This window comes from Prionailurus bengalensis, chromosome B4 (assembly GCF_016509475.1).
Source record: "Prionailurus bengalensis isolate Pbe53 chromosome B4, Fcat_Pben_1.1_paternal_pri, whole genome shotgun sequence".
NCBI lineage: Eukaryota > Metazoa > Chordata > Mammalia > Carnivora > Felidae > Prionailurus > Prionailurus bengalensis.
The window spans coordinates 72,086,159-72,099,123 of record NC_057358.1 but is presented as its reverse complement, the minus strand read 5'-3'; the positions used below and the strand labels follow the sequence as shown (position 1 = coordinate 72,099,123).

General features: G+C 40.8%; 1 protein-coding gene across 1 annotated transcript in view; it reads left to right on the top strand.

The window, feature by feature from the left end:
* Positions 1–2,118: 2,118 nt before the first annotated feature.
* The window catches only part of DBX2 (developing brain homeobox 2), a 35,364-nt gene continuing 24,517 nt past the window's right edge, over positions 2,119–12,965 (top strand). The window contains 1 exon segment of the mRNA XM_043563472.1: positions 2,119–2,575. Coding sequence (XP_043419407.1) covers positions 2,155–2,575 — 421 coding nt within the window. The 5' untranslated portion in view covers positions 2,119–2,154.

Here is a 12,965-nt window from a genome sequence, read left to right as displayed (position 1 = left end):
TTGTTTTAGGAAAGTTACTTAAATTTTCTGTGCCCCGTCAGTAATACTGGGATAAAAACAGTACCAAGCTTATAGAATTATTATGAAGTTTACAAGTTAATGTGGACAAACTGTTTAGTGTATAATTGGCCAAATGTAAACACTGAATAAATGGTGGCTATGATTTAGGACTGGCAGGGATGATGTAATTTCTCTTTTCCTTGCTAATCTCAAAGGTTACTACTTCAGAGCCCATCCCTAACTTTTAAGACTCAGTTTACAGGAATCTTACTCTGGAGATTTTCTCTCACTTTTCCTTCTAAATTACAATCCCTTTCTCAGATATTACTTGTTTTTCTCCCTCACTAAGCTGTGAACCCCTACAAAGCAAGGACCAGACTTTTCTCTATATATTCCCAGGACCACCAAAAGTGCTCCATAAATATGAAATGTTCAGGAAAAGTTTGTTGACTAAATCAGTAAGTGAACAAATATTAGTAACATACACCAACCTTGCAAATAACTTTCCTTCCGTTTGGCAGCAGGTAGGGAGGGTGGATTTCTAGAAAGCTTTGGACATCCTTAGAGTAAATGAAACACAAATCAAGCAGGTGAATTTTTAAAAGGAAATTTATCTTACTAGCCTGGCAACTCTGTCTAGCTTTTAAGTAAATTGAAACTAGGAACCATATTATTATTGTTAGGATACAGAGGAAAACTATACATGTAACTCCAAACCTTTCACAATCTTTTAAAAATCTTATTTAAAATAAATTCACCTGAATTTGCACAGGAGTGTAGCAATGGGAATTGTTAATCGACAGAGAAGTCACCGTTTTAAAATTCCATTGATACAATTTCTAAAATGAGGAGCTTTAAATTGCCTTGTGGTTAAAGGAACTTTTAACTACACACACACACACACACACACACACACACACACACACACACACACACCCTTTTTTCTTCTGCCCAGTCTCTAGCAGGCTGTTAATAAACTGGAAACTACCCAGATTTCAAGGGGGGATAAAAGAGCAACTGTAATCCTAAATAATCCAGTGTTCTCATCCTGGGCTCTGTGGAGGAGGACCCAACCATGTTTGGTTAGGAAAAGTTGGTGGTGGCTTTTCTTGCCGGGTTTTGGACCCAAATATTTAACCACCTCCAACTAAGATCCCTTTCTCTAGATAAAAATTTATCGGAACATTTCTTCTGGAGTGATTCCTAAATGATCTTAAAAAAGCGATTGGAAACGAGCTACTAGAACCTCTGAAATTTCTTAAAAGGTCTCCAAGAAAAACTCACTTTCTTTGCCTTAAGAAAGGGGAACACATCTCATATGCAACCCACTCTTTAAAACTTTGCATCTATCTGCGGGACCACAACAGTCCCAGTAACACTCGCGACTCTATTTGATGACTACAGTCCTTCAAGCCTCTAGTGCCTGTTAGCTTCCCCAGGATGCCCGTCGGTTCCTGAAAGTGACATCAACACTGGAGAGCCAGGGGTTGCCCAACAGGTGGTCTGCCGAACGGTCTCCAGAAGAGAGTGCCGCCTGCCCCCGGGGCACTCCTCGCCCACGGTCGCGCGCCCTGGCGCTCCGCGGGGCTGCGTGGGCTCCAGAGCTAGGGCTCCGGCCGCCGGGAGGGGATGAGCGCGGCCGGTTCACGTCGCCTCCACGCCCACCTTCCCGCTACGCGTCCCCTCCCTTTGCCAAAGCTCAGACTCCGGGGCCGCCCTTATTGTTGGCCGCGTCTGTCACTTTGTGGGCCGGGTGACATGAATGGATGGGCTGGACACACCTTCCAGCCTTCTGAGAGAGAGAGAGAGAGAGAGAGAGAGAGAGAGAGAGAGAGAGAGACCATCCGGATCTGCATAGGGAGCGGGAGGGACTCCCCCGGCGCCCCCAGAGCTTGCGCCGCGGGCCAGAGACACGCACAGCTTCCCCCTCCCACATTCACTCCTCCCATCCTTTAAGAAAACGCCCAACCCCCAAAAATAATATCGCTCCAAGCCTGCTGGCGTCCTCGGTGCCCTTTCCTCCTTCCCGGGCTCAGCGCGCTCCGGTTCCACGGGAGGCTGCGGCAGGAGGCAGCGGCGGGAGGGAGAGGCGCGGGCCCGGTGCGGCGCGCGGAGCTGGAGGCGGGCGCGCAGGCGGCCCGCGGGCGCCGCACTATGCTCCCCAGCGCCGTGGCGGCCCACGCCGGCGCGTACTGGGACGTGGTGGCGTCCTCCGCGCTCCTCAACTTCCCCGCGGCTCCGGGCTTTGGCAACTTGGGCAAGAGTTTCCTGATCGAGAACTTGCTGCGGGCTGGGGGCGCCCCGCCGCACGCGCTGCAGCCACCCCCGCACCACGGCCCGGCGTCAGCTCTAGTGGCCGCCGCCGCCGCCACGGCAGCCGGCGCACAGGTCCGGCCCCTGCCGGCCAGCCCCGTTCCCCTCAAGCTGTGCCCCGCGGCCGAACCCGTCAGCCCCGGCGGAGCGCCGTACGGCACGCGTTGGGCTTTCCAAGTGCTCAGCCCCTCAGCCGACGGCGCCAGGCTGCCGGGCCGGGCTCCGGGGGATCGAGACTCTACCTTCCAGCCGTCAGCCCCAGGTGAGCCAGCTCTTTTCCTCCCCAGCCGCGCCCGGCGCCTCCGGCCCGGCGGGTCCGGGATCCGAGCTCCCGGGGGTGCGCGCTGCGCCAAGGGAGCCCTGGCCCCAGCGCGCCCGGATCCGCTCCGGCCTGGGACCTTCCTCGAGCGTCTCGAGCTTTAGTGGGGATGCCACTCCGCGGGTAAATAGGGTACAACCACTAACTGTGACACCCCCTCCACCCCTATCCCATACCACCAGCTTCCTCTCTGTTTCCTTTCAACAAGTGGTAGGGCTGCCTTGATTTTCAGGCCTTTCCGGAGAAACCCTGAATGCCCCACATTGGGTTAGCGGGAAAGAGCAGCCCTAGTCCCGAGATCTCTGGGTTCGCTGAACCAGTTTCACCCGTCTTGTTCCCAAGTTCAGCGTTTCTGCTCGCCGCCTCAGCCCTGGAGGCCGCGGGACACCAGCTCCCTGGGCAGTTCCCGCGGCCCGCTTCGGGGGCTTTGCTTCTGCGACTGCAGCGAAGGCCGGGGCCGTTCAAGAGCGCTCGCAAAGATTTTTGGAAGAAGAGTTGCGCAAACTTTTGGCTTTCTCCGCTCTTAGTATTTGAGATCACGGAGGCGCAAGGAAATCAAAGACGACTTTTTCTTCGTGCTGAGCTGAAACAGCTGAATTGGCACCTGGACTAGGAAGTTCACCAATAAATGGGAAATTATCAAAAGAAAGACAATTTTGGTTTAATTTTCGCATAAAACCTAAGTGGTGTGATTGGGCAGAGGATGTGGACGGGTTAATCACATTTTAGCTAAAGCGTATGGAGGGGCGGCCGAAATGTGCGGTGACAAAAAGGGGAAGCCTTTTGGAAACTCAGAAGCTGAGATCTAGTTGGATTATTATTAATTTTTTTTGGCTGCGTCCTTAGGCGATCTTAACTCATTCTTTTAATCCCGATGGGTTTGTCCAGAATGACTAATAGACGCTTTTTCAGCAGATTCCATTGTCCCAGCAAACTGCCAGATCAAATTTATTGCTAATGGCTGTATAGAACTTAACATGTTTAGAACCTGTCCTGGTCTTTCAGCTTGAAATGGTTATTAACAGAATGGAACAAATACAATTATATGAGCGGTCTCATTCACACAGTGTAAAACCTAAGGAACCTGGGAAGCCTTTTGCATCTAGGGAAAGGAAAAAATACTGTTAAAGGCAGAGTTTATGTTCCTTGGTAATTTGGGCCACTCTCTTATTTTTGAAGTGTTTGGAAAATTAGAAACGTATAAAGCCGGTTCACCTAGACAAGATTTAATAAATAATGTTGTGTCACAAAAAAATAACATTTTCAAACAAAAAATGGTGATTTGCATAACTTTTAGTGGTTTGGCTTTGTGTTCATAGAAGTTATTTTTAAGGATTCTTAAATAGCCCCTGATCCTGATTGGCTGCTCAACCAGAGAAAGTTACTTAGTTTTCCCCTTTGTAGATTTTACAGGTTAAATTCAAATAAACCAAATGCAAATCAAAGGCAGATATTTTAATAACTGAACAAGAGGTTTGTATATCTGTTTCATTCAAAATATTGCAATTATTGGGTCAAGGGTCTCCTAACTACAAAAAATTTGCAAGGATGTATTAACTCTTGTACACTTATTAAAGTGTCAGAATATAAATTTTTTTTTGGAATAGTTAAGAGAATATGAGAATTTATATTTCCCTTTGAAGTATTCTAATACAGTTTAAGCACATATTTTTTCCTGGTGTTTTATTGAGCCCTCATAGAAGATTTGAGATTCTCCTAGGTTGATTTTCCTTTGAACAAATAACCTTTTATTTCAAAAAATAGTCCTGTAAGGGGTGTGTTTAATTTTTGAATCTACAAAAGCATCTTAAGAAAATTAAAACTCTCTATATTTGTGCCCACAAATATGCTGCTTAAAACCAGCATTTACATTCATTTATCTTTGTAATTTGACACAGAATGTCATTTTCTGAACATTGCCCTAGTTTTATTTAAGTGACAGATTTTTGTCCTACCAAATGTTGTGGGAATTCATTGCTGCTGTGTAGAATTATGAAGTTTTAATGAGTGCTGACAAGGTTACTATCACCTGAAAATTAACTGACTGACGACATAGTGATTGATGTTCTATAGAGAGTATAGAAGAGCTACTGTTTTTGAAAAGATAACAGTATTTCCTTATATTTCTTTCTGAGATGTCAGCGAACAACCACTGCTAATCGTTTAGACCCTTACTTAGGAGTGGATCACAAAATGGGATTTTTAATCATTTCAGCATATTGAGTAGTCACTTTTTTTCCAGTCTTGTTGAGTGTAACAAACTAAATGTTGAATGAGAAAACCCCAGACTTCCTTTTATTGGTGCCTTGGTGAAATACAGAGCCCTTTAACTTGGGGATTTATGCCACTGCATGCATTTCTGCTTCATTATCTTTGTTACCGATTTTTAATGATGCCATCTATTTCATTTGTTCAGGAAGTGCTTACCGAGTATCTCCCATGTGTCAGGCTCTGTTCTAGACCATTGGGATCGTCACTGCACAAAACGGGTGACTGTCTCTGCCCCTGTGGCATTCCATGTTTGGACTGCTGTATGGCTTTCCAAGCATTTTCATAGCTGTTCGCTGCTTTAATTTTCATAGAGGCCAGTTTTTTCCTACAATGATTACTTCACTTGCTAATTTTGTTTTTGTCAGAAGTTAACAGTGGAAACATCTGTGGACTTGTGAAGGAGAAAAAAAAAATTGTCCCAAACCTTCGTATTCCTTATGCGAGTCTTTCATTGAATATCGGAAGCTAGTGATAACTGATTATGTGTATCACAATAATAAATCAGATTGTGATTTTGTATGTGAGTCCATAAGGAAAGAAATTGCCCTTCCTGTTTGTCTTGCTGTGGATCTGCAAGGTGATGACAGTTAAGCAATAACACAGATTTTATAGGTAATAAATGAGAGGATAGCTGTCAGTTCTTCATCCCTGGAAACTGGCAAGTCTTTGAATATGTACAGTAGGAAAAAGACTCTCCATAGCTGTATGTTGTCAGGTTGTTTATATATAAAACAGTTGGATATATATACATATATATATATATGTATATATGTAGTTTAAAAACTCTAGAAATCAAAGGGTATTTCTCGAGGCTGGAGAGGGGCACAGTGCTATAGAAGGTAGTAGATAGAAGATAGATCCAGGGTTGAATCCTTAGATCTGTTATAGTTTATTAGGGGAAACCAGGAGGTTCTGCAAGTAAATTAGAATCATCAGAGATCCTTCCTGAAAAGTTCATTAATGTCATTATTGGGTGAATATTGTGCTAGATTACAATATTTAAGTTTTTGTATATAAAAGGGCTTTGAAATGTAAAAAGCTGAAAATTTTACATTTCTCTTGGTTATGTCACCAGTTTTATTCAAAATACGTGGAGTCTTGCCTTTTAATAACATTTGTTATTTAAACATTTTAAAAATATTTGACATAAAGGTAATTTTCTGAATGTAATTTATTGATTGTTGAAGCTACTCCTTTTAAGGGTTAGAAAGCACATGTTTCTTCTGGATAGGTGAGTTCTCTTTTTTTTTATTTTTTAGGTAATTTTATCAGGTAAGTTGTACTGTGTAGTACAGAAATGGAACCAGATCCGTAGCATTTTTCTGGCCCCTTGTTAGGATTGCTTCTTACCATTAAAACTTAATGTACATCCTCGTTTCCTTGCCCATCTCCCAGTTCCAGATACTATTTACGTGTTAATCCATGACTCTGTCTTAAACTAATTGCACTTATGTTTTATCTAGTCCAACTTGAAGACTTTGTGATCTGATTTATTAAGCCAGAGTTTCTCACTTATTTTTGCTGCCACTTTGCTTTAGATTTGTTTTGGTAGATAAAAATCACAGCATCTTGAATGTTGGTGATGCTGACCCAGAATCAGGACAGAGAATGGAAAATCCGGCAAAGGTGGTTCCTTCCTCAGGCCATCACCTCAACCACTGCTTTGGTGGAATTTGTAGATAATACTGAACCATGTTATTACTACATGTGCATATTTTTTGTATCTTCTTAACATGCCTTTGGATTTATATTAACATATTAATATAAACATATTAACATTTAATAACTTTACATAGTTCATGAGAATCAGCTCAAGTTAATGAACTGCTTCAGATTCAAGGAGAAATTCTTGCAGTGAAGAGAATAGGACTAATAGTTCCTTCCCTTCTAGTAATGACTCAGTTACCATCCTTACAGAATAACACCTGGGCTGGAGCAGTTTATGTGCATTGAATTTGCCCCTGACTTTAGTACTTATCCCACCCCAACCCCTAACATGTGCTTCTTTACTCCACTTAGGCAACAAGAAATGTCAATCTGTTAACAGGTATTGAAGCTGTTGAGGTTTAATAATAAAATAGGAGTAAATCCAGCAGGCAAGTAGGAACATTTTAGAACTTTCCCCTTACCTCTTATTGACTTAAGGGAGTTGAGGATTATTTTAAGAGGCACAATGGTTTGGGGCGCCTGGGTGGCTCAGTCAGTTAAGTGGTTAAGAGTCAGACTCTTGATTTCGGTTCAGGTCATGATCTCATGGGGTTCAGGGGTTCCAGCCCCGCTACTTGGGATTCTCTCTCTCTCTGCTCCTCCCCAACTCCCTTGCTGTCAAGGGTGCATTCTCTCTCTCTCTTTCTCTCTCAAAAATAAATAAATGAGCAAGAGAAAAGAGCACAGTAGTTTGAATGCCCAGACAATTGTATACACATTTATGTATAAATAAACATAGGATTCAGAGAGTTCAGGGTTACATGCCAGAAGCCAAAGGATGCCATATGTTGTGGGCAATTTAAAAGAATTGTTGACAATGATTTTACCCACATTTGTTTGCCATGAATGTGCCTCATACATTGGAACCAAAGCTGTGCATGAGACTCTATTATATCCCTGTTGGAGTGTGCCACCTTCTTCCTGTTCTTGTGCCCACCAGAACAAAGTCTCCTTTGCTGTAAGACCTCATTTTATGCTTAGGTTTGTTGCTGAACAATGATAGAAATGGTAGCAATTGTAAAGTAAGGGAAGTAGCACAGGTAATAGATGTGCTTGTAAAATACTTTGAGATTCTTTGCTATGCAAGTTTTTACAGAAGTGAGATGTTCTTATCTTTAACATATTTAAATAAATGTGTCCTTATGTGGGGGGGGATAAATATTTCATTTACACCACACTCAACCTATTTTCCACCACCCTATTTCTGTTGTTACTCTTTATAACTTTAGAATACATCTTACTATGTCTTTCAAGGGGTCTTGCTTTGTAGCTCTTAATACAGTGTTTGTCTACTTTATCTTGGATTAACAGAGGCTCCAAATAAGGTGTTTTCCTAATTACAGTGAGTTTTTTTTTTCACAGTGTAAGTACACGGTTTTTAAGTCTGTTAAATAAGTTTTCATTCAACTACACCTGGACTCTGTCAGGAATAAAAAGGCAAATTGGAAAAAGAAACAACATGATTTTTATCTGGGAATGCTTGTTAGAATCCTTATTTAAGACTTCATTAGATCATGCTTCTATTTTATACTCTCTTACTAAGAAATTGGATTTTTGCCTTAATGTATAATACGCTTACCAGACCCTTGTATATTTTATTCCAAAGTATTTTATTTTACTTTCAGTAATGTTTCCACTTTTAATGAAATTTCTCCCTTTTATTCTTTTTAGCCTCCAGTCAGTACTTGATTTGGCAATGCAGAGTGATTCATCACTTTATATACAGTTACCATAACTGATTTCATTTTTAATAGCATTATTCATTTTGTCAACCTGCTATTAGTTGGGAATATTTCAGGGGCACATTTTTGTGAGTTATATGAACAGTAAACTGAAGGCACTAAAATTCTCTCTGAAGTCGAAGATCAAAAAGCCTCTAAAGTTTTTAGATTTTTGTTTTAGAACCAAAGCATCTGGGAAAAGGAAAGAAAGAAAATTCACATCTTTTTCTGTATATTACTGAATACTTAATTGCCTCCTTGTTTATCAGTATCCCAAAGATGAACAAGGTTTCTAACGTTTCTTTTATGTGTTCAGGCACTTTGCCACAACAACCTCAATTTTATTAATTCTAAGTGGCTGTCAGAAATAGAACATACAATATATAATTTTTACCAGTCCTCTTGAGAGGATTCAAAATTGCTTGTTCTTTAAAGGGTTAAATCTCTAATAACTTTTAAATTTAAAATATGCAAAGGAGTTAGTAAGTTATTCTTTGGAAAGATTTTTGTCTATTGAAAGAGAATAAAAACCATGACTGCTGGCATGTTTCTTAAAGAGACTCTCCTAGGGCTGGATTGAGTTTAGGTGTATTTAACCAATTCTATAGTTATATTGGGTCTCAAACCAGAAGACAGTCCCATTCTTTCAAGCAGGAAAAGAGGCACACCTGTGTGTTTACATATTTTCTACAGGTGCTTCTGCATTACAGATTGAATGGTTGCAACAGATTTATGGCCTGCAAAGCCTGAAGTATTTATCTGGCCTTTTATAGTAAAAGTTTGCCAACAATTTCTCCAAAGCAAAAATGGCAAATTAGGTAAATTTAAAAATACAGTTTTTGGAGCTGGTTTTAGGAACATTTCTGTAATTTTAAAGCCTAGATTCAAGTCTAAGATTTTTATATTACTGACTATATAATTCCAATCAATTCATATAACCTCCTTGAGCCTCTGTGTCCTCATTTCAAAATAAGAACAGAGATTAAAGTCAGCATTTGACTTGCAAAAACATACCACAAAAGCCTACTGATAACAGGGAAAGATGTGAAAGACTCCTTTCTACCATTCCACCATAAGTAAAATATTGGTGAAAGGGGTATTGCTGTATAAGAAGCTATTTCAAAGATTAGAGGCTTAAAGGAGCAATTTATTATTTTCTCTCACAGTCTTGTGGATTGACTGGGCCCAGCTGAGTGGTTCTCAACATGGAAACTCATGCAGTTAGATGGCAGCTAGGACTATGGTCTTCTGAAGGCTCAACTGGGCTTGATGTCCAAAATGGCTGCTCACATGGCTGACTGTTGATTGGGTGCTTAACTAGAGCTATTACAACAATCTACAAGTAGACTTTCCAAGTGTCTTGAGCTTCTGACAGCTTGATGCTTGGGTTATGAAAGGGAGAGTTCTACGAGCAAACACTCCAAGAATCCTAGGCAGTGGCTGTAAGGCTTCTTATGATCTAGCCTTGGAATATTCCAGAATATCACTTCTTCTGTATCCTTTGGTCAAACAAGGCAGCAAGACCATCCCAAATACAAAGGAAGGGGAAACTGAGACCCAGGTAATTTGTAGCCATTTAAAATCTGCCACAGGGTGAAATCAGGATAACCCCTATCAGATACAGTTCTTGCCAGGTCTGTTGTCTCCTGGTGGAGTAGACCAGTGCAAGAATTAGTCACACAGAGTGCAATAGCTGGGAGCTTGAGGAGTCTTCATTAAGGCTTTCAGAATTTGAGAGCTACAAGAACTATTCTGTTAGGCTATTCTCTTCTGTGACATTGACTGTATAATAAAAAGCGATGGGTTTCCTTAAATTTAGCTCAGTTTTTCAGAGTTGCTAAGAGAGACCACTTGAAGGGAGAGGCAGCAGATATAGTGATCATATTTGGTGATTGCGATGAACTGAGGCCCGCACCTTGAGAAGAAGCCATACCCTACCCATTTGTTCATTATGCGAGGCTAGAGAAGATGCTAGTGGCCATGTATACACAAATGGTTATCATTACCTCTTCTTTTTTTTTTATAACTTTTTTTTAAGTTTATTTATTTATTTTGAGAGAGAAAGAGAGGGAGAGAAAGAGAATACCAAGAGAATACTGTGTGGGTCTCGAACTCAAGAACCGTGAGATCATGCCCTGAGCCAGAATAGTCAGATGCTTAACAGACTGAGCCACCCTGGTGCCCTCATTACCTGTTCTTATAACAAATCTTTACTGCAGTGGGATCCTTCCATATAGACTCTCCTTTCTCCACCACATCGCATCCGGTACTGCCAGGTGAATTTTCCTAAAATATAGCTTCCTCATACTACCCGGCTACTCAGGAAAACCTTAATTATCTGCTTCCTCATATTACCCAGCTACTCAGGAAAACCTTAATTATCCCCATTTGACGATCAGATCAAATAGAAATACTCTGTTCTGCAACACCTTCATTCCATCAGCTACATTTAGCTCCTCCAAGTACATTGTTTGTTCACTCCTTTCGCCTTGTGCCAGCCATCAGGCTGGTCTCCTTAACCTGCCCTACGTGTCCCACCTTGCCTCCTTTCCTTTTGTTCAAGCCACCTTTCCTTGTTGGAATGCTTCTTTTTCTTCTTTTGCCATTCCAAATACCTTCCAAATCAAGGTGTGGGTTAAGATGTTGTTGCTGCTTAAAGCCTTCTTTGACAAAGCCCTCTTGACAATAGTCTTTTCTTTTTACTTGTTTATATTTCACTGGAAGTCTTGACCATGCGGCTTCTTTTTATATGTTGTCTTACTGTTGATCTCAAATTCTGTAATAATGGCAGGAGTAAAGGCTAACATTTATTGAGTGCCTGCTGTGTCAGACATTGTCTTGTGTTTTTTTCTGTGGTCTCATCCTGGCCGTGTATTATAATGACCTATGCATCTTTTGAAACAATGCTGTGCTAAGGAGCCCACTCTTAGCTGGTGATTTAACCCGGTTGGTATGGGGCCTGGGCATCTGTATCTTTGAAAGCACTCTAGAAAATTCTAACATGTATGCAGGGTTGAGAACCAACGGTTAGGGATGCACAATGTGAATTTTTTCAAATTTCATCTCTCTCTTGGGGAATGCCTCAGATTTTACAGAGGAAAATTGAATTTGGAAAACGGAAAAATTTGCATTTCATTTCGTTGACCAGCAGACATAAATCTGTAAGTTAAGAAACACTAAATAGAAATTCTTCTGGGGAAGGAAACCATCCTTTTTCATCTTTGTGGTCCCAGTACACTGTGTGGCACTTGCTAGAGATGCAATAAATATTATCTGCACAGAATTAAAAGCACAGCATCAAAGAAGTAGACATTGCACTTGATTTATCTTCTCATGAGCTGTACCAGAACATTAAGACCTTTGTTTTTCTGTGTCTGAAATACTTGAGGAAAAGAATGTGGACTTCTGTTGTTTTCTGATGAGCAGGAAGATAAAGGATGAATTTATTTAACTTGCTTTCCCTTGTGACTGAAGGTAAATTTGCATGTGGATCACATAAATGAATTCCTTCCAGGGTATGTGATAATCACACCTCATTAGGTGAGTGATATTTCTTAGATCTTACTACTCAGGGCTGCTGGTTGCTATTCTTTGGAGTCTCATTTTTGGGTCCACTGTATTCCAGTTGTATATTGTTTTCAGGTCAGAAGTTTAGATTTCTTTATTCATGGTTCCCATGTACCAGGCACTTGAAAAAGGTCATTTAAAACCATTAAAAAAAATTATTTAGCTCCCTGTTATTCTTTCCTGGAGGTGTTTTTTTACCCTTTAACCAAAGGTTAAAGATGCCTTAATAAGGCATCTTGGAACCTTCTTTCATTTCTCCCCATCTTTCTTAAAAGGTGCTGCCAGTTGGCATAGCATTGCAGTGGACTCTTGAAATTTATTTGAAGGTTTTATTAGTGGTCTTTAGTACTCTTTCTTTGAAACGTCAACTCAAGTCAGTTAGTACCACAGTTTTCCACTGACAATCAGAAGAATGTGGTTTCACCCCATTTAAATACACATTGTTCTTCTCCATCAGCAAAAGAAGAATGAAAATAACAGAAAAGCAATTTAAAAATTATTGCTTGCTTTCTAAATGACAGACTTTTGAAAATAATTTCTCTGTAGTTAGGCTCGTAACCATCCTCGGCTATGAGATGATTGTATCACAGAACCATCTTGTTAAGTTTAAAAAGAAATCAGGCCGGTTCACCATTAAATTGGCTCTAAGTCTCCATCTTAGATAAATGTTCAAAATAATTAATAGGTATTTTGATTCTGTGGCTTCAGATAAGTCAGAACATCTTATTAAGAAGTGAAAAGCTCATGAGGTTTTCTGTGAATAAGTGATTTTAGTCATTTGGATTCAGACAGTTTAGTTCCAAAAGTTTTAAGTTATTTATTGGTAACTGGTAACAAGATTTCCACAGAAACTGGAAATTAGGTTTGTTGGTGAGATACAGAATTCGGAGTATCCTGAAGTATTGTGCTAACAGAACCTAACATCATGCCGAACCTGACAGTGTACGTTTTTTTTTTGATAGGAAAGTCCATTTGATTTTCTCTTATGGAAAGCTTGGGAGATGTGTCAATTTTCTGGGCTCCAGCTCTTATGAATAACTGGCAGTATCTGTGCATGAAACCCTGAT